At 46.0% G+C, this 20,748-nt stretch overlaps 1 protein-coding gene across 1 annotated transcript in view; it reads left to right on the forward strand.

Moving 5' to 3' along the window:
• CREB3L2 (cAMP responsive element binding protein 3 like 2) overlaps positions 1-20,748 on the forward strand; it is a 113,491-nt gene that overhangs the window by 77,536 nt on the left and 15,207 nt on the right. The window contains exons 3-8 of the mRNA XM_008150493.3: positions 5,830-6,005; positions 7,456-7,543; positions 11,742-11,926; positions 14,484-14,630; positions 15,620-15,678; positions 17,243-17,311. Of these exons, the coding sequence (XP_008148715.1) occupies positions 5,830-6,005; positions 7,456-7,543; positions 11,742-11,926; positions 14,484-14,630; positions 15,620-15,678; positions 17,243-17,311 (724 nt within the window). The remainder of the gene's footprint in view (positions 1-5,829; positions 6,006-7,455; positions 7,544-11,741; positions 11,927-14,483; positions 14,631-15,619; positions 15,679-17,242; positions 17,312-20,748) is intronic.

Consider the following 20,748-nt stretch of genomic DNA (forward strand, 5'->3'; position numbering starts at 1 on the left):
GGGTGAAGTGCAAGGAGCTAATGGCTGCCTAGGAGGCAGAGCTTTTGACACTGACTGGCATAGAAACCAACCAATCAGAACCTAATCTAGGCAGAACCTAAGGTGGGGCTGAGGAGAGGTTTTAAGGGCAACAGCTGTTTGGTGTAAGGTGTAAGAAAGCAGTTCAATTTTTTAATGACCAGTTTGGCAGTATAGTGCATATGGCTGGCTATCAGTCCAGATATAGGGATTATGTATTTTTGTCTGCCAAGAGCCTGTCCTCCTGCTGAAAAAGCCGCCCCCCCCCCCCCCATTTAAGCAATCCCATTCCATATCATCTATCTATACTAGTAAAAGGGTAATATGATAATTAGACCGGGTCAACCAGCCATCTTCTGGACCCGTCTGACTTCCTTCCAGACAAAGCCATGGTGGTGAGGACCAAGGCAGAGAGGGCAGTTGGGGGCGAGATCAGGCTGGCAGGGGAGGGCAGTTAGGGGCAATCAGGCAGGCAGGCAGAGGGGATAGGGGCAATCAGGCAGGCAGGCAGAGGGGATGGGGGCAATCAGGCAGGCAGGCAGAGAAGGTTAGGGGTGATCAGGCAGGCAGGCAGAGAGGTTAGGGGTGATCAGGCAGGCAGGCAGAGAGGCAGTTAGGGGCAATCAGGCAGGCAGGCAGAGAGGTTAGGGGTGATCAGGCAGGCAGGCAGAGAGGCAGTTAGGGGCAATCAGGCAGGCAGGCAGGTGAGCGGTTAGGAGCCAGTGGTCCCAGATTGCGAGAGGGTTGTCCGACTGTCCCCCAAGGGGTCCCTGATTGGAGAGGGTGCAGGCTGGGCTGATGGACCACCCCCCCCCCCCCACACACACACACACACACACACATCTGTGCATGAATTTTGTGCACTGGGCCACTAGTATACACATAATAACATACATATATAGTATAACATTTATACATATACCATGTGTTCCTAATTTAGAGTTGCATCTTTTTTCCCCCTCTTCTTATTTATGCAGAACAAATGGAAATGATTGAGGACTTGCATTTTGGTGTTGCCTCCACATTGGCTTAGATTTCATGTCTTCTTCAGCTCTTCTACTCACCCTGCTGTGTGAATGCCCCTGGCGTCCAGCCCCATGGCTCACGCTGCTCCATTTTGTCCTTGGTTGTGGAGGACTTGCTCATCATCATGTGACAGTGGCTTGTTTTTATTATCTTGCTGATAGCTGAGTGGTGATGCTGAGGAAATGTGCCGGCTGATTCTGACCTCTGACAGGAAGCTGTTTAAATGAAATCAGATGACAGGCAGGGGTTCTTCTTACTCCCCACTGTGTGCACTACTGACCTTATTGGGTGATATTCTCCTTCTGCAATGAAACTTAAAAGGCGTGTAAACACAACTTAGAAGAAAAATTTTTAACTCAATATCTGAGCTTCAAGCTTTAGAAATTAGAGGGTGTAGTATATGTGTTGACACTTGCTTTTGTAGTTTAGCAAATAACCGAAACCTCTAAGGATAAGTCCAATTCTAAGCCATGGTGGTCTTGCTGATCTTTTTTGCCAAAAAATAAAAATAAGTTTGGGTGGAAAATTATAATACATGTTCTACTCATTCGCTTTTACTCTATCCTTTGTTAACCTCATACCTCATAGGTTACATTTGTCATGTTGTTTTCTCTGATTTGATATTTATTTCCACTGAGGGACAGAGTACAAGCCAACACCCAGTAGTTCAGAATGAAAGCGCTTTTCTCCAATTCCAACTGCCACTGGAATGCTGAGGGATTTAGATGAGGCATACTTATTTAATTTACAAAAAGTTTGTTCTCACCAGGTTTCTTACTGGCTGATTTTCTTCTCATTTGTTCTGTGACATAACGGGTAAGCCTAATGAGTCAGTCGAAAAATATGAATTGATATGGTTCACAATTGATGGTTTAGAGGAATTATTATGGAAATGAGGTATAATTATTTGGTTGCAATAGGTTCTGATGTAATGATTTAATTTCTTGTATATATATTCAATTATATTGTATCAGCTAGCTATGTTACTTCATAATAAAAAATGCAAACCGTACTCGCTTTAACAACAATCACTTATTATTATAGCTCACATGTCTGAGCCTTGGCTGGAGGCTGGCTGATTTGGTGGTGGTGAGGGGCAACTGAGTGATTTTGCTGGATGTACTCACATGTCTAACGCCAGCTGAGAGTTGGCTGATTTTAGCCAGGCTTATTTGGGGGGAACTCTCTTTTGTGTGTCTGTCATCCTCCTGGGATCAATAGATTTTTCTAACACATCCTTCTCATATGATGGCAAAAGTACAAGTGTATAACTCCAGCTGTGCAAATGCATTTGTTGTTGTTATTATTGTTGTTGTTGTTGTTGTTATTATTATTTTGTTAATCCTTATCTGAGGATATTTTTTCCATTGATTTTTGGAGTGGGAGAAAGGGAGGGAAGGAGAGCGACTGAGAGAGAGAGAGGGAAACCATCAATGTGAGAGAGACACATCGATTGGTTGGTTGCCTTCTGCACATGCCCCTACTGGGGCTGGGGATCGAACTTGCAACCCAGGTATAGGCTGTTGACCAGGAATGACTCTTTTGTGTGTGGGCTGACACTCTATCCACTGAGACACACTGGCCAGGGCTATAAATGCATTGTAAGGCCTCACTTGTGTTAGGAAGCTAATGTCCCATTGGCCAAATCAAATTGCATGGCCAGTCCCAAGATGGGTATTAGTCCACAGTAGGAGGGGACTACAAAATACATGGCAAAGGACATGGATAGCTGGAGGATTGAAGAACTGGAGCCACTATTGCAATTTATTACATATATATTACAAGGTACTCATTGACTCTTGTTAATTCAAAAGATGCTGAATGGACCTTGAGCCACTGGGGCTTCTATCTAATAATTACCATCCTAAGGCATAAAGTAGTACAGGAAGAAGCAGGCCATCCCCATGTGTGAACATCCACATACAATGTATTCTCAGTATAGGCAATTTAGAAACAGCATAAAATTTAAAGACAAAAATGTCACATGTGTTCTGAATTATTCTCCAGAGATATGCTTTCGGCATATTTCCTTTAGTCTTTTTTTCTATTATTTTATTCATTAATAGTATAGAAATTAATATCCAGGTTTGTTTCTTAATATTTTATTATAAATCTTTGCCATGTTATTAAAAAGGTTTGATGTATGTAATGTTATTGGATATATAAATATTCCATTGTATGGGTGTTCCATAATTTGTTAACCTTGCCCTTGCTCTTTAATGTTTTGGTCATTTTCAGTGTTTTGTAATTAAAAATAATGCTGTCGTGAGCCTATTTGTGCACAAATATTTGTCTGCATGTTTAGCTGTTTCCTTAATGGCAAGAGTACTGGTTGGGTGTGCAGAGATCTGGGTCCCGCATAATTTGCACTGTGTTTGCATGTCAGTTTCCTCACCTATAAAGTGATATATTTGCACTTGATGGTCATAAACTTCTAACTCAAAAAGTGTCTTTCAAGTAGAGGCCTAAATTACTCTAGCGGAGTGGAGGCATGAAGGCAGTGCCAGTTGTTTGTCCTCAAAAAAGCTCAGGGGAGGAGAGGCAGCTTCCTCTGCTTCTCCCTGGAGAGAGTTCAGTTGTGTTTGAGGAAGTTTTGTTTTTTAGTTCAAGTATCATGATTTGTCCTTCACTCTCCATCTCTGATAGAGCAATGACTTTATGTAGATAAATTTATTTTAAAACAAGGGTACAAGCCACTGAACGCTGAGAATGTAAACTATCTTGACCGATTTTACGAATGTGTGCACTTTGAGAATGGCTTAGTGAGATTGGAGGAACCAATTTCATTACCTGTCGTCATTTTGTCATAACTTGGTATTTGCTTTTTTGTGTTTATTTTTGCCTTTTCTCATGTTTGCCTTGTGACTTAACTTTCATCACAGTTATCATAACTTCATGGCCTGGGGATCTGGCCTTGCCATACAATTTCCTGGTAATTGCATGGGACCTTTTTCTCAGGGATGTCACCTGACTGTTAATTTTAATATACACTGAGGCTATATATTTCATTATACTGTCTCTTTCAGCTAAATATTGCTCAGTGTGGACAGAGGAGACACCCACATGCTGAATGGAGAAAGTGTGATCTCTGCTCTCTCTCCGTCTCTCCCACCCTTCCCCACATCTGTCTTCACTGTCTCTTTCCTGCAGGTGACAGTCTCCTTCCTAAGCTCCTTTTGGGAGAGGCGTTGGAGTCTGCTCTTGGCTCCTCATGCAGCTGCTTCTCTGAGCTGAGCTGGGCGCCCATCTGGCCAGCAGAAATCTGTGTCAAGTACAGTGTGGTCTCCCTCCTCGGGCTGCCATCAAAGGCCCTTTGTTCCCTCCCCTCCCCCTCTGCCAGGATGTGGCACTCACCCCAGAAAGATGGAAATTCCCCCATCACTCCACCGCACTCAGCAGCATTCTAGAGCTAGCCCTGAAAGCAAAACATCTTCTTGCCCTCTTCATTTTACTCCAGGAACTAAATTGGGGCTGGGATAATTAAGTCAATTATAATTTGGCTTTAGGGGGCAGATCATTTTCCTTTGTGAATGGGAATCTCACTCTTTCCTGTGTTGGAAGGAAGTTGCTTATGAAATACCATTTCATAATTGTGAACTTTAGTTTTTAGCTTCGGTGCCCGCTCTTCCCACCCCTGGCAGTAGTGGGTGATTTCCTTGTGCTTTTTCACGAGAAAACTTGAGTCTAGTTCTTGAGTATAAGATCATTTCATAATGTGAGCCCTGAACGGTCACATTATGTTGTGTAAGTGTTTAAATACTTCATGAAGCCAGGAGCATATCTCTGCTTTATTTTCTCCTCATTTTAGTAAAACTGGGATTAGGTAAGGAATGCTGATTCTGGAGAATCCCTCACTTGTTTTTTCTTGTTCTGCGCCTGTTTGCAATCTCCTTGTCGTTCCTTTCCTGCTCTCCCAGGGCTGTGCTGAGGCAGGCGGTAGGTCTGAAACACGGTGCTGTGCGGGGTCCTCGGAGCGTGGGGGTTAAGTGGGAGAGGAGCTTCTGTCTGCTCTGTCGTGCTGCTTTGTTGCTACCTCCAGGCCTTGTCATGATCATGAAAGCCAGTAGCAAGCCAAGACTCAAGACTCGCCAAGACCCAACCCTTTTGTCTGGATGCGTATGTACTCCGTTTCGGCAAGGGCCAGGCATTTGTGACTCACTCTGGTTTCCCAGAGGGCTAGTAAAGTTCTGGACGTCTAAGTCTGGTTTAAAGCATAAGTGGGGTTGTGGGAAAACAAAAGACAGAGACTGAGAAGGAAATAAAAAAGAAAAAAGAAGAAAACAAATAACTGTCCATTGGGAGAAGGCTAGAGATACTCCTGACCATTGTCTGCAGTCCTCTCTCTTGAGACCCTGGTGGCCAACCATTTGCCTCTTTTTATTATTGTTTTTAAATGTGCTTATTTATTTATTTTTTAAATAGATAACACATTAACTTGGTTTGAAAACCAAAAATTATAAAACATAGCACATTGAAATTCCCCCTCCTATTCTCTTTCCCATCCCCCCAGCTTCCTTCCTGCCTGTACAGGTAGCCAAGATTCTTTCTTAGGCGTATGACACTCACGTGAATGCAAGTATGGATTCTTACTTTGCCATTGGTTGCTCTATCCATGTATTTTCTCTCTCACGCTCTTATTGTATTTCCTTTTATTCTACTCTCAATCATTCTTTGTTGGAGCCTTTTTTTTTTTTTTTTTTTGAGGAGAAAAATGAGTGGTCCTTTGTTTTACTTATGCCTGATGCCCTGAGCCAGTTCACAGGTGTGCTTGTCTTTTCCCCACAGATGAAGTGGAGAGTGAGAAATGGTACCTGTCTGCCGAATTTCCTTCAACCACCATCAAGACCGAGCCGATTACGGAGGAGTCACCCCCAGGACTTGTCCCCTCTGTCACTCTGACCATCACAGCCATCTCCACCCCGTTTGAAAAGGAGGAACCTCCTCAGGAAATGAATACTGGGGTATACTCAATTGTCTTCCATATAAACAAATGAGATCAAAAGACTTAGCTTCTCATTCTCTAATAAGGCATTTAATCTGTTTGGAGCTAGTGGCTGTATATGTCTAAGGATAGCTAACTATGTCTGTCTGTCTGTATGTATGTATCAAGGATATGTTGATTTGGTGTCAGCATTGATTATATAATTTCCTTTAAAGGCATTGTCCAGAAAAATGGGTAGCAAGTATGATTTATTTTTTCTATGATTGCTATTATAAAATAAACCAACAGATGGATATCCATGGTAAATAAAGGAAATTCTCCATGTATTGATTTTTAAGGCAGTGGAAAGGTCCTGGTTAAGATGATGGGGCAATTCGTGGCTTACAGAGCCATGGTGATTGGGAATGCTAGTGCCTGTGTAATATTTTACTTTCCTACTGCAATGCTGAGTTGCAATGGCTCAATTCTTGGATCGCACACCTACCAATTCTTATGGTGTTGCCCATGGAAAGCCTAAGAAATTGGGAATTTCTTCCTTGCTCGATTCATGCCGACAGCAGGTAGAATTTTACCTTCTCCCTGGGTATTTCCAGTGTCTGCCAATAGACCAGAATCATAACTTGTGCATCTTCTTACAGATGTTAGAGCAAGTCCTAACTTTCCTTAATTTAAAGTCTCAGGTGAAAAACAATGACTCCACTGACATTCTTTAAGTTAGGTCTCCTCTGAGCAAGGTGTAGTCATTTACCTGTTCAGGACAAGGTGGGACAGAGCAGTAGCGCCACCCCCACTTGGCTGCCCGCTCATTCTCAGTGCGCTTTACACTCCATGTATGAGAAGACGGGGAGTAGGCAGAGTATCTGCAACTGCCCTCGAGAGCTCCTTGCTCAGTAGCTACCTGGAGTCTCCTCACTGGATGGGGCTCCTGGCTGTAGACTTTAGTTCAGTTGGTTTCAAGTAGCTAGAAAGGTCAGGGTCATGGCCTTGCTCCCTGTGCATAGACCAGATACCTTTTCTCTTTTCCTACAGAATAGTTCATGGGTAGATGTCGCCAGTCAGCAGGCAGCGTGGAGAGAATGAATGAGGGTGGTTCACCCAGCGCTTACTCTGCATGAACTGGTGCAGGCCTGTGGCTCGTTAAAAATTTCTCAGACTATTTTGTGATAAGATGCATTTTTAGTCCCATAAAAACAGTAGAAAAGGGACTAGTAAGTGAGCCCTGGGCTTTTAATTTAAGGATTCTGAGGGTTCCATCTGCTGGAATGCCAGGTTTGGCAGTGAGGGCGGGGGGTGGGGTGGGGGAGTGTTAAGGCTAAACCAGCTCCCTGGCAAAGTCACCTGTGTTCAGCCGGCTCCGGAGATGCGGGGCTGCCCCTCAGAGAAAGACGCAGATGACAAATAGCTCCCTTGGGTGTTTCATCGAGGTTGTTACTGGTTTTTAAAAACTGTGTTTGAAATTCTTCCTTTAGGTTGATTCCTCGTGCCAGACAGTCATCCCTAAGATTAAGCTGGAGCCTCACGAAGTGGATCAGTTCCTAAACTTCTCTCCCAAAGAAGGTCTGTCTCCTCTCCCGGGTCCCTTCGGTTTGCTGCAGGTCGGAAGAGAATGTGGGAGCAAGTGCTGGGGCCAGTCGGTCCCAAAGCCATAGCTTGCTTCATGAACTAGCTTTGTTCTTAAAAACCTTGAATCTAAATACAAATTTTGAAAGCTGTATTTTATTTTTTTCATATATGTACAGGCTTCACTTCCCCCTAAATCTTTTACGGTACTTGGACTCCTCGGGTACTTGGACTACTCGCCAGGGTGAATTTTCAAAACCTCTCTAGCCGGCTGTGACTTGGATGGAGAGGAACGAGAGCCCGGGGGCCTCCAGCCGTCCTGGTGGCAACCTGTGCACACAGCCAGCTCCCGTGGGGAGTGGTGATCATAGAGACAGAGAAGCAGACATCCCACAGTCACCCACCGACACAGCTCTAGCCAAAACGCTTCGTGGAGTGAATTCACAGTGTGTCTGTCGGATCAATCACTGTCTTCAAGGTGGCTTTGGGATGACAGCAGTTGCACGGAGCCTGCTCACTGTCTGTAATGGTCGTGCACCTCATGGGCTTCTTGTCACCTATTCAGAACTTAGCATCACACTTGACGTTGTCATAGTTTCACGTTTTTCTGCCCCTATGTCAGTTTCTTTCTGAGGTCCCCCTCTTGTTCCCACAGGAAGCCCACAGTTAGGAATCCTGGCCGCAGGCCCTGAGTCGCATCGAGATTAGTGAAGGTCTCTCTGACTTGTTTATTCAGACCCTCCTGCAGGTCCTGCTCTTCTTAATTCTGGGCCTCCAGCCATGCTGTGACCTCCTTTTTATTATTCAAGGCTAGTGCATCAGTGTGGTCAGCAGATAAGCAATTCGTATATGCGCTTGCCATAGAAGAAGTATGCGTGCTGTGGCACATATATAATGTGTAGATGAGCAGTTCTCATGGACACACAGTCCTCCCTCATTCCACTAGAAACTAAGGAATTGATTTCAACCATTTAATCAGGGTAATAATGCGTTTGCCTTTATTATCAATTTAAAAAAAAGATTAAATTTTAAAACATAATAATGTTGGCTAGAGTCCATATTGAGACAGTATTTCTTTGCACCGGGTGATATACTAGTACATTTGTGCCTTTCAGCTTTAGATACGGCTGTTTTCTTGATTTTCATGATTCCGATTATTATTATCAAATATATGTTGCTGTTTTCATTTCTGTTGCAGTCTGCTTCAGAAAGTGTGGTAACTACGAGCGCGTCCCAGGGTGGCCTCGGAATCCGGGTCACTGGAGGAGAGGTGTCTCGAGAGTAAATAGCAGCCCTTCCTCGTTAGCCTGACAAACAGATCAGGAAATCCAATATCCTTGAAGGCCTCCCAGCTTCTAGGCAGAGCCGCTGATGCCCCAGCCGTTTCAGTAACCTGAGAGCTGCATTTCAAATGGTATTTAGAAACCTGATACTAAGGCACCTCTGGCCAAGTCAGTAACTCTTCACGGGTAGGAAAGAGGAAATTCACGTTTGCTTCCCTTTTCCTGTCTTGTTTTGTTTGTTTGTTTGTTTGTGGGGCACCCTCAGTTTAGAAAGGAGAAAAGTATTAGAATAATTTGGGCTGTGCCAAGTGAAAGGGACAGTTAGCACGGGGAACTCCTGGCTGGCCCTCCAGAATGTCACACACAGCCCCTCGTCTGCTCTGGTTGTTGTTGTTTGTTTGTTTGCTTACAGGCACGTTACAGTGCTTCTTTAGATACATTATTGAAAGCTGAACTGAGGCATATTGTGCATTTTGAGTTTATTTTGAGTAAAGTTGATGGGCCCGGGCAGCACCAAACCGGAAGCGGTCAGAAGTGCTCCACGAACGAGCTGGGAGAGACTCACAGCGAAGGGGCAGAGCGAAGGGCTGAGCAGGTTCTTGCCGGCTGTAGCGTGCAGCCTCGTTGGCTGTTTGTGGTGGGTGTCCCCAGGTTTCAGTTTGGTAACCTTGAAGCGTTTGCGGGCTTGGCTCTGGGTTGCTTACGTAGGCCGCAGGCCGCCACAGCACTGGAGGCACCTCGGAATAATGGCCTCCTTGTTGAGTTCATTTAACACCATCAAGTGCCATGGGTATTCAAGGCGCTGGGGAAACCATGGCTCACACACTCAGGACTCCTTTCTGGGTGAGCACATGGTGAAGGTGCATACCTACCCTCCTTAGCTGCCTGGAACTGTTGGCGGGGGAGTTGGCAATAGAGGTATGTAGGCTTGTTCTAGAATATTCTTTAGCTCTAAGAGCGCCTATAGACACTAAAAAGCCCAGGGAGCTCTTTGGCAGAGAAAAAGGGAAGCATCTAGCAAAAAGTAGCGTGTTAGAAAAAGAGAAAAGAAGGGTTAGGATGAGAGAGAGAATAAGAGAGAGAAAAAAATGTGGGCCGTGAATGGAGATGGGACCCCTTGGCCGAAAGGGGTGTCTGAGTGGGCCCTGACTTAAGCCTCTCCCTCAGACATTCAGGTATTTCAGTGGGAGAATGAGCCGCCGGTTGCTGCTTGCCACTCCAAAGGGTGGGGCTGCCCTTTCCACGGACAGTGCATCAGGCCTTCTCTATTTGAAGAGGAGGAGAAGGCTGAGGCCTTCCCATGGCCCTGGTGATGTAAGAAATGTCCAAACTGTGAAGAATTTTTGTAAGGTGTTTTTTTTTTTTTGAGCCAAACTGATGACAATTGCCAGGAAGGAAATCTCAACAGATTGAGAAAATGCTCCAGAGAATTGCACCTTATTTTATACATTAGAATGAAAGGAGGAGACGGAAGGAGGGTTACATGAAACCCATTGCTGCTAGACTAAGGCAGTGGGAAAAAGCGAAGCGGGGAAATCTCTGGGATTTGATCAAAGGCAACGTGGAGGAACTCACTTCTTTTCCATTGGTGGGTACAGGGTGGTTAATAATTAACGTACGGGGGGAACAAGATAGCACTGAGGGTTCTGTGGTCTTGGCTCTGGTGTGGGTGGTTGTGCCCTCAAGGCGTGAGCAAAGGAGATTACGCTGACATTTCAAAGATATGTTATCCGAGCTGCATAAGAACAGTGGGCAGAGCTCCCTTAAGATAAAGACTGACCTTTGCTAAGGAAGCTGTAGGCCTGGGAGGTGAAGGCGTACCAGGCCCGCCCAGTCAGGAATGTACGGTCAGACCATCCTGTGCGGTTACTTTTGGTCACTGGGCTGGGCAGGCCTGCCACGTGGCCCCCGAGCTTGCCGGGTTTATTGCACGTCCCCTTTTTGTTTACAGCCCCTGGCAGTCCTCTGGCCAAGCCAGCCTCAGTGTGTGTGAGGCACCCAGCACCGGGCGGGGTTCAGAGCCCCTGTGCTAGGGACGGTGGTGGCCCCAGGAGGGGTGTGAGGTGACAGGCTGACCAAGGTTGTGTCCCTTGGCTCAATAACTGCGGCTGGCACAGCGGGAAGGTCCGCCATTCAGACAAAGGAGGGAGACCCCAGAGCTCGCCTGTCAGGTTGCACTGAGAGTGGATTCTCTCTTCCCGAGCCCATCCATCTGATACTGACCCAGGCTCCCGGGCCCCAGGAGGGTGTGTGTGCCTCCTTGAAGATGGGCAAAGGATGGACTCAAAGATGGGGGACTTTGCAGGAGAAAGCCCCTCCGCCCCATTTATTTTCCAGTGCCTACCTGTCCACAGATGGATTTAGTACTTTCGAATGAAGAGTGCCTGGCATCTCACCTGCGGGCCTACTGTGCACATTCCTCTAGAGACAAATGAGCTTTCCTCAAACCCTCATGGGCTCCCAGGGTTTGCTCTTTAAAAAAAAAAAAAAAAAAAAGATTATAATACATTTACAAGGTTTACAAATCCAACTATAAAAATGATACAAAATGAATACAGCGAAAAATTATGCCAGCGCTTTCCCCATCACCCCTGCCATGAGGTCATCATTCATTTAGTTTCTTCTTTATTTTCCAGTGTTTCTTTATGCAGATACAGCAATTATAACTCTGTATTCTCTTTTCTCCTTTTTCATATGAAAGGAGGGCTACTTTATATACCCTTTGCACCTTGGTTTCCCCCCCACCCCCTTGAACAATACATCTTGGAGATCTTTCTATATCAACTCGTGCAGATCCTCGTTGCTTTGTTCAGTCGCCCCACGTCCCGCTGTGCGGATGTGTAGGTTGTTTAGCTGCCGAAAATCCTGCTTGACTGCTGTCTGATGTGTGGAACCTGCTTTCCGTTCCTCAGCCTCCGTGGACCACCTGCACCTGCCGCCCACCCCTCCCAGCAGCCACAGCAGTGACTCAGAGGGCAGCCTGAGCCCCAACCCGCGCCTGCACCCCTTCGGCCTGCCTCAGACCCACAGCCCAGCCAGAGCGGTGCCGCGGGCCCCCTCGGCCCTCTCCAGTTCCCCGCTTCTCACAGCGCCTCATGTAAGTCTTCGCCCGTCTTGGGACACGAGCTCTTTGCATTCGGTCACCTTGCCCTTCACCCAGAGTGGCTGCCATTTGAGGCCACGTGATTATTATTTCTGGTAAGAAAGTTCTAGGTCTAAAGCAGGGTGATAATCTTACAGAACATTTTAAGGAACGGCTCGTCATCTTACCTGGTTCTCTTCCTGTGCACGCCTCCCATTTTGTTCCTGTGTTTATTTTACACTAGAGGCCCAGTGCACAAAATTTGTGCACTCGGGGGGGGGGGTCCCTCAGCCTGGCCTGCGCCCTTGCCCATTCCGGGAGCCCTTGGGGGATGTCCAACTGACGGCTGGCAGTCGGACATCCTTAGCACTGCTGTGGAGGCAGAAGAGGCTCACCGGCTGTGAGCCCAGCTCAGGCCTTCTGGCTGAGAGGCACTCCCCCTGTGGGAGTGCACTGACCACCAGGGTGCAGCTCCTGCATTGAGTGTCTGCCCCCTGGTGGTCAGTGCACATCATAGTGACAGGTCATTCTGCCATTCGGTCAATTTGCATATTAGCCTTTTATTATATAGGATGGCGATGGCATGAGGAAAACAAGTGCGTTGTTTTTCTCCTCCGAATCATCTCACACATGTTTACATCCATGTAGGTGATCCTTACGACCTGCAGTAGGAAATGCCCTTGTTTTTAAATAAGCAATCTTTGGTGAACTTAAAAATCTCTCAGGGATTAAATGCTTTGGTGTCTAAAGCTTAAAAAGGTAGTTTAACCTTTTTCCCCCCTCTGGCACTCCTTTTAACCCAGAGACAAGTTAGAAGTCATGGCACCATTCATCCTTAGTATGTATAAGGGTGCCATTTTCCAAATAAAAAATGGGGGTATATCATTAACTTCTTATTGTACTGAGGAATTAATTGGTTTCCATTAATTCTTAAACATTATCATCAGTTTATTGAACTTATAATATCAAATAAAGAAATTTGAATGAAATCGGATAATTAAAAATTCTGTAAAAATTGCCTATCAACATAATTTTGAAAATTTGCACTTAGTCCCAGTAAGTTCTCTGGCCGGCCACATCCTCTTATATCACCATCACTGAGGACAAGGGAATGAGCTCTTTCCACTCTGTCTTGACGTTCTCAACTCTAAGCTGACCCCTTCGGTTACAAGCACAGCTTGCACCCTCTGTACTGTGTCCCCCCACAGCCTGTCCATTCTTCACGTTCATGGAGGAGACCCTCCAGTGCCCTCTCCACACCAGGTGTGTTTCCCTGTTGCTGTCAAGCCCTCTGCGTTAGCTCCACCCTCTGCAGTTGCAAGAGCTCCTTTCCCACTCTAGGCAGAGGAGCATCATTACTTTTCAAAGTACTGCCTTTTGCTTGGACCGGCCCCGTCTCTTGAGACATCACCCCTTACCTTCAGGAGGCCCAATTCAAGGGGGCCCAATTCCCTCCCACCCTATGCCTTCCCTTATCATGCAAACTCATATAAGTTATATTTCTCCCACCCTATGCCCAATTCCCTCCCACCCTATGCCTTCCCTTATCATGCAAACTCCTATAAGTTATATTTCTCCAACGTTTTTAATTTTTCTTGAGTTAGTTTTACAGTTCAGCATTGAACCGCTCTCATCCTTTCCTGTGTATCAGTGCAGTCTCAGTCTTGATCCGAAGCTCCTGGAGAGATGGAGTTGTCTTGAGTCCTCCGTGGCATTTAACACGGAGCAAGCACATAGAGACTCAGTTTGACTAATTATAAACACGTTGTTCTATTATGGGTTAAATGAGATGAGCGACAGTTCTCATCCTCAACTGATGGACCATCTGGGACTGTAACTGAAGTCAGAAACTTCATGGAACGTGCCCATGGGTGTAGCCCCGGAGCCCGGCCCCTTAGCAGTGAGCGGAGGACTAGAAGCGGCCCCTGGTGTGTAGAGAGCATCTCAGAGAACTGCATCTTCAGGAGCACAGCAAAACTCTCCCACAAGTAGCTCCACGCGCATCCTCGTCACCTCAAGGCCGAGCAATCTCCAGGGATGTGTGAAATGAATCCTGTCCTTTACTTTGGACATTGTAGCTGGTGGGGTGCTTTCTGGGAAATACTGGGGGAGGTCTCCTGACCTTTCCCTTGAATTATAATCCTTGGGTTATAACACTCAGACGAGTCTACTCCATTTCTTTCTTTCTTCTTCTTCTTATTCTTCTTATTTTTAAAAATGATTTTAGAGAGGAAGGGAGAGAGAGAGAGAGACAAATCAATGATGAGAGAGAATCATGGATCGGCTCCCTCCTGCATGCCCCACACTGGGGATTGAGCCAGCAACCTGGGCATGTGCCCTGACCAGGAATTGAGCTGTGACCTCCTGGTTCATAGGTCGATGCTCAACCACTGAGCCACGCCAGCCTGGCTCTTCTCCATTTCTGCTACGACTTCAAAGTACCTGCTCCTCACCAAGAGCAGATGGGGCAGCCTTTTCTCTCGGCTGTTCGAGAGGATCTTATAACAGCCTTCTCACCCCTCTGTGCCCAGCTGTCCCTCTCTGACCCTCTTCTGCTCCTGGGTTTGCGCAGAAACTGCAGGGCTCAGGCCCCTTGGTCCTGACAGAGGAGGAGAAGAGGACACTGGTCGCCGAGGGCTATCCCATCCCCACCAAGCTGCCCCTGACAAAATCAGAGGAGAAGGCCCTGAAGAAAATCCGGAGGAAAATCAAGAACAAGGTGAGCCCTTCAGATCTAGGTACTTCCGTGAGCAAAGACCAGAAGCAGAATCGAGCCCACGTGCCTTCCCTCCCTCCCTCCCATCGCCAGCACTGGCCCATCCCATTGTGGGGCCGAGACTCAGCCTTCCCTTCCCTGGGCCAGGAGCAGTGGGAGCGTGGTAACCTCCTGCCCCTGTCTTCCCCCAGCCCCGCCCTCCATCCTCTGGGTCAATGGACTCCCCATTCGGGCGTGCACATGCTTGGTGCCCAAGATGATTCATTCAGGGGTGGGAGGAAATTGTTAGAACATGAATGTAAATCATTTTTAAAAAATCAGCCTTTGAAATGTCTGTTTTATGATGTACACAATATTTCCCTCTAGTAGGCCTGTCTGTAATTTATTTATTTATAATAAAATTTTATTTTTCAGTTACAGTTTATATTCCATAATATTTTGTATTATTTTCAGGTGTATAGCATAGTGGTTAGACCAGTGGTTGGCAAACTCATTAGTCAACAGAGCGGCAAACCGTGGCTTGCGAGCTGCAGTTTGCTGACCACGGGGTTAGACAATCAGACACTTTACAAAGTATTTCCTCCAATATTTCCAGTACCCACCTGGCACCATACATAGTTGTTACCCTGTTATTGATTATCTTTCCTGGGCCTTACTTTACCAGTATATCCCCATGACTGTTTATAGCTACCAATCTGTACTCATCAATTACTTCACCTATTTCACCCAGTCTGTCTATGATTTATAAATAAATATAAATACTCATGGGTACTTACTTAATCTTCTTTTAAATATTGTGGTTGTTTTTTGTTTGTTTTTTTTAATTAAAAAAATTCTGCGGACCATGGTTCTGTGTTAAAGGAATGAGGGGTGGCCACAAAAGTGAGCAGGGCTTTCGTGATTTCTGTGCTAGCAGCCTCCTCTCTTCCTTTGACACGACTGGCTTTCTGATATAACTGGAGCTTAATCCTTTCCCCCCCTTTATGTCCTAGATTTCTGCGCAGGAGAGTAGGAGGAAGAAGAAGGAGTACATGGACAGCCTGGAGAAAAAGTAGGTCCCTGCCAGACTGTTGCGTCTCTTGGGCAGTGTGCACAGAGGAGTGGGGGTGTGCAGGGCTGAGTCCTGCCCACTGCCAGTGGGAACTCCTTGCTTCATCAGCTGGGTTTCGCCTGACACCTAGTGGTTTTCAAAGGCAAAGCTTATATAATGGCAAGAAGCAAAAGTACACTCAATCTTTTATTTAAATTAAATTTATTGGGGTGACATTGGTTAATAAGATTATGTTTCCAGTATACAATTCAACAATACATATCTGTACATTGCATTGTGTGCCCACCATCCAAAGTCCAATCCTCTTCCATCACTATTTGTTTAAAGCGCTCTCCCCTTTACGAACCCCCCACCCCCTTCCCTCTGGGAACCACCATACTGTGGGCTGTGTCTGTGGTTTTTTGTTTGTTTGTTTTTCTTGTGCTCATTTGTTGCTTTCAGTTTTGTATCCCACAGAGGAGTGAAGTCACACAGTTCTTAACTTTTTCTGTCGGACTTATTTCACTTACCATGATATTCTCAAGGTTCGTCCAGGCACGCGATCTTAGTAGGATTTGGACCACATCCATTTCCAACCAAAGATCTTTGCATCCCTGAAGGCTTCCTTTTAAATAAGTACAAATATTCACAGTCATGCCCCCTAGAACAGCTGAAGGGAGCAGAGCTGATTAATCAGAGCCACGCCCCAGGGAAAGCAGGAGATGGAACGTCTGGTTGGCCTTGTTATTTCCTGCCCACTGTATGTCAGGCGACAGGCAAGAGAATTTTCACACTTGAAGGCAGCCTTTGCTCTTCTGAAAAGCCTGGAATTTCAGAAGGGCTGTTAGAAAGTATGATTGAATACAATTCTGCACTGGCCCTAGAAAACAGTTCTCTAGCCAACAAGCTAACCTCGCTTTTAGATGGGAATGGGGCCCCAGACCCAGAAACGAATCTTCATGTGTACCTGGGGGAAGGAGTGGCCAGTGAATCCTGGCTGGTTCTTGAAGTTTCTACTGAAAGTTAGTTTTCCTTAAGTAGTCCCATTCTGTCCCATCATTTCTGTAGGCATCCAGAGGCAAGAAGTTTGTATGAAAATCTCTTTTTTGTCTCTTTGGGGCACGCGTGCTCCAGCGCCCGGATTCCTTTTCTTGAGGTCCTGGGTTCCTCTCCTCCCCTTTGGCCCTGCCCTAAGCCTGTCGGCTTCCGATGAGTCCTTCTGGCCAGGAGTACAGCTGACAGCACCCAGAGCCCTTAGTCCAGAGAGAAGTGTGATGGGCACTGAGAGTGGTAGGGAAGAGGTGAGAGAAAACAAGGTTGCAGTACCCGAGGAGAAGTTCACATTTTGTACCATCCTGTTCATTTTTTATTACTGAGGCACTTGTTACTAAACTCTTTCTATTTTTTTTTCTTCTGTCTTCTCACCCTTCTTCCCAGTTCAGGTTGTCCATGCTCTTTCCCTCACCTTCCTGGGGTAGCTGGTACTCCATCTTCTTTCTCTGCTCCCAGTTACCTCCACCTGAGCTCCTGGCTCAGCGTTGCTCTACTGATCAAATGAATTTGCTTCTTTCTGTTCCCTGTTCAGGGTGGAGTCTTGTTCAACAGAGAACTTGGAGCTTCGGAAGAAGGTCGAAGTTCTGGAGAACACCAACAGGTAAGTGTGCTGGAGTGAGGAGCTAGTTGAACTGCCTGATGGAAAGTGGGCAGAAGGGAGCAGATAGATCCAGGACCAGGGCTGGAAGGAAAGTGGAGGAGATCACATTGAAGGTATAGTTGTATCAGGATGCTCAGGACGCTGTACCCTACCACACATAGAGTCATATGTATACATGAAATGCACACACGTGTGTGGGGGGTGTTTCTCTCTTTTCCGCGTCCAGCACGGAAAAGGAAACAGGTCAGGTTCCTGAGTGGAGGAGCTGGGGATTAAGAAATTAAAGAAAGAAAGAGACCAAGATGCAGAAATAGATTCATAAAGCTGGGAGCTAGGTGGGACGCCATCCTCTCTGATGGAGAGGCAGCGAGCACCCTGAGCCACGCAGCAGGTTTATTTTATAGGATCAAAGCAGCTTATTTGCATTCTTAAGTAGGCCCTAGCATTACTGGATTTACATATCTAGACCAGCCCCTGATGACACCTGGACAAAGATAAGAAGTCAGAACTGAATAACACCCTCCGCCTTCTTGGGGAGGGGGGCGGCGGTAACCAGGGACACGACTCTGCCAGTGCCTCGGGCTCAGCTGACAATTTAAATAAATGTCCCTGTGCCTTCATGTGCCTTCCCAGGGGGCCCTCTACACACGTGCACACATACATACATACAATCATACATGCAGAGACACACATGTGCATGCACAAGTAACACATGCACCACATACATTAATACATATATGTGCACACATACATGAGATCGTATACAAATAAACATGCACACATGTGCACACACCCATGCACCTGCATGTTCTTTACCTTTTCTAAAACACGTGGGACTGATGAAGACACTGATTCTGACAAGGGCTATGATTAAGGGGTTAAGGAGAGGCTTGGAGGAGAATAGTCAATAAGCTTGATTCTCCTGAAAAGGTCATCAAACTTTAGAGGTGGACAAAGAGGCACTGGCCATTTCATTGTCACCCAAATTTAGTAATAAATGGTCTTTATTATTGAGGGTGGGAGGAGGAGATCAAATTTGTTTTTTAATTACTGTTTTAAAAATTAATTATCTAACTAATTACATTTCAAGCCCATTTTGAAATATAACTAAAGGACAGAATGAGTTAATGGGTTTCTCTAGGACTCCCTGTGCCAGGCGTACTTTCAGCACTTTATAGATATTAACTCATTTAACCTTCCAACAGCCCCATAGGTCCTATTACTATCATGATACAGAGGAGGTAACTCAGAAAGGTTAGGTGATTTGCTCATGGTCACCCAGTAAATGCTAGAGCTGCATTTGAATGCCGACAATCTGACGCTGACGTAGGAGGACCACACTGAGCTTTAGCCCTGGGTCATATGCATGAAAAAAGGGGCTGAAGTCTAGGTTTAAGAAATGGACAGTTGGGGCGTTTCAAACAGAATGCGTGTTTGTGTGTGTACATTGTGTACATTTGAGAGTAAGGGGATTCGTTACAGAATCCTGTTGATCTTTGTTGTTAAAGAGCTGACAATTCAAGCAGAGAAAAATTGACTTTTAGGTAAGCAACGTGTTAATCATTTTAAGGCTTAGCATTAATGCCTTCTAACAATTTAGCAAATGCTAAAGGATCAGGTTAAATCTACATGCCTGTCATTTGACAATAGCATCAAGTCATGGTTTGTTGCTCAAACAGCAGGCTGATTAATCGTAAGTTAAAATTACCAGGAGGGGGAATAATGGACACTGAACCCACTGAACTTCCCTCTGTATTTCTGGGAACGCACACTCATATGGCAGAGCAGGGCAGTGGCCTCAAGTGCTCTGTAGACAGACGGCAGAAGTAACTAACCGTCACTGGCTCCGCTCACTGGCTCCTCGTGGCTCACCTTGACGCCCTGAGGCAAAGGAGATGCTCCAATACCACTTTAGTTTCACCGTCACTATCACCATTGGCCATTAGTCTCCTGAGGCTTCATCCTTTCTTTTCTCCACCCTCACTCCTGCTGGAGTTGTTCTCTGGATCCTGACCCCCCCTACCAGGGTCTGTATCCAACTCTTTAGCATCAGGAGCAGGTAGGAATCCACACGCCCGCCCTGTCCTAGCACTTCCTGTCATGGAAGTCTGGTATTTCTGAGTGGGACAAGTCCAGGCCATGAACTTGTGAAAGAGGACGAGGGATCTATATAAGATAACCTTGGCGTTTGTCTGGGGGCTTCGCATATTATATCTTCTAACAGCCACACGGGGGCAGCAGAGGCACAGCACGAGCTGTGCTGCGAGCAGAGCAGTGGGTTTTTGTGATAAAGGGTCATCTCTCCTTTCCTCTCCAGGCTGACCGTAAATGAACAAAACCACACCTGGCCATCGTAGAAAAAAACAAGAAAATGTAGTCAATTGTTTTATTACAACCTTTTTACCCAAACATATATTTACGTTTTGGAATATTTTATACATTTTATAAATTTGCAATATTTTATACATGGATGCATTTCTATTGTACACACTCTTTTGTTAAGAAGATTTTCCATTTAACAAAATGTGATTGCCATATTTTTAAATCAATGAACATATTTCTACAGAATCCTTATTCCTATCAGATTTGGTAAAGAGCTACCATCTGAGGAATGTTCGCACATCTGATTCCATGGAACAGCAACCTGCGTTTTGCCAATTGTTTTTAAATAATGGTTGAAGCTATGTTTATATGATATTAAAGATCACATAACATGAGGTATGGGAACTTATGGCATATTTGAGCATGGGGTCTGCATAGCTCATGTTATTCTCTGAGAGTCAGCGATGGGTTTCCTTCTGTCTTCTTTACTGGGTGGAGCCTTTCTGAGCCATTCAGCCTGCTGGGCCCTCCCCTGGGAAAACCACCCCCTGTCCATGGTCTCTGCTCTGACTCGAAGGAGCCTTCACTGGGACTCCCCACACCTAGGCCCTGTGTGCGCTCCTTGCATGTCTTCTCCCCACAAGACTTACCTTTCCTGGTAGACAAACCTTTTATGGTGATGACGGCTGACAGCTGATTGATCTGCCGTCTTCCCACAGATAATCTTGCCAGGGAGCTCCTAGGGTTGTCGTTTCTAAGTCCAGCAGCTTACAATGTGTTTTGACTCAAGAGGTCAGGAAATGAAAGCAGAGCTGCTCTTGATGCCACAGGGATGCGGGCCTGCGTTCCCTCTGACTTCTCTCCCATTTCCCCGCTCCCCGCCAAGGCCTCCCTTGCTCCAAGGGCACTGCACTAGCCAGTGTGACTGTGATGTGAACCGTGACAGTCTCCTGCCCTCCACCAGGCCTGCGGAGTTGGTGTTTTGGGTGTGTGGTAAGGGGAGACTTTTGGACCCTTTCCTCACGTCACATCGTGTGGGTGACCCTGTGTTTGGAATAAGTACAGGGCTGGGCCTCATGAACACACACCTGTGTTTGCGTTCTGTGTATGCTTCT

The sequence above is a fragment of the Eptesicus fuscus genome, chromosome 14 (genome assembly GCF_027574615.1).
Source record: "Eptesicus fuscus isolate TK198812 chromosome 14, DD_ASM_mEF_20220401, whole genome shotgun sequence".
In the NCBI taxonomy this organism is placed as follows: Eukaryota; Metazoa; Chordata; class Mammalia; order Chiroptera; family Vespertilionidae; genus Eptesicus; species Eptesicus fuscus.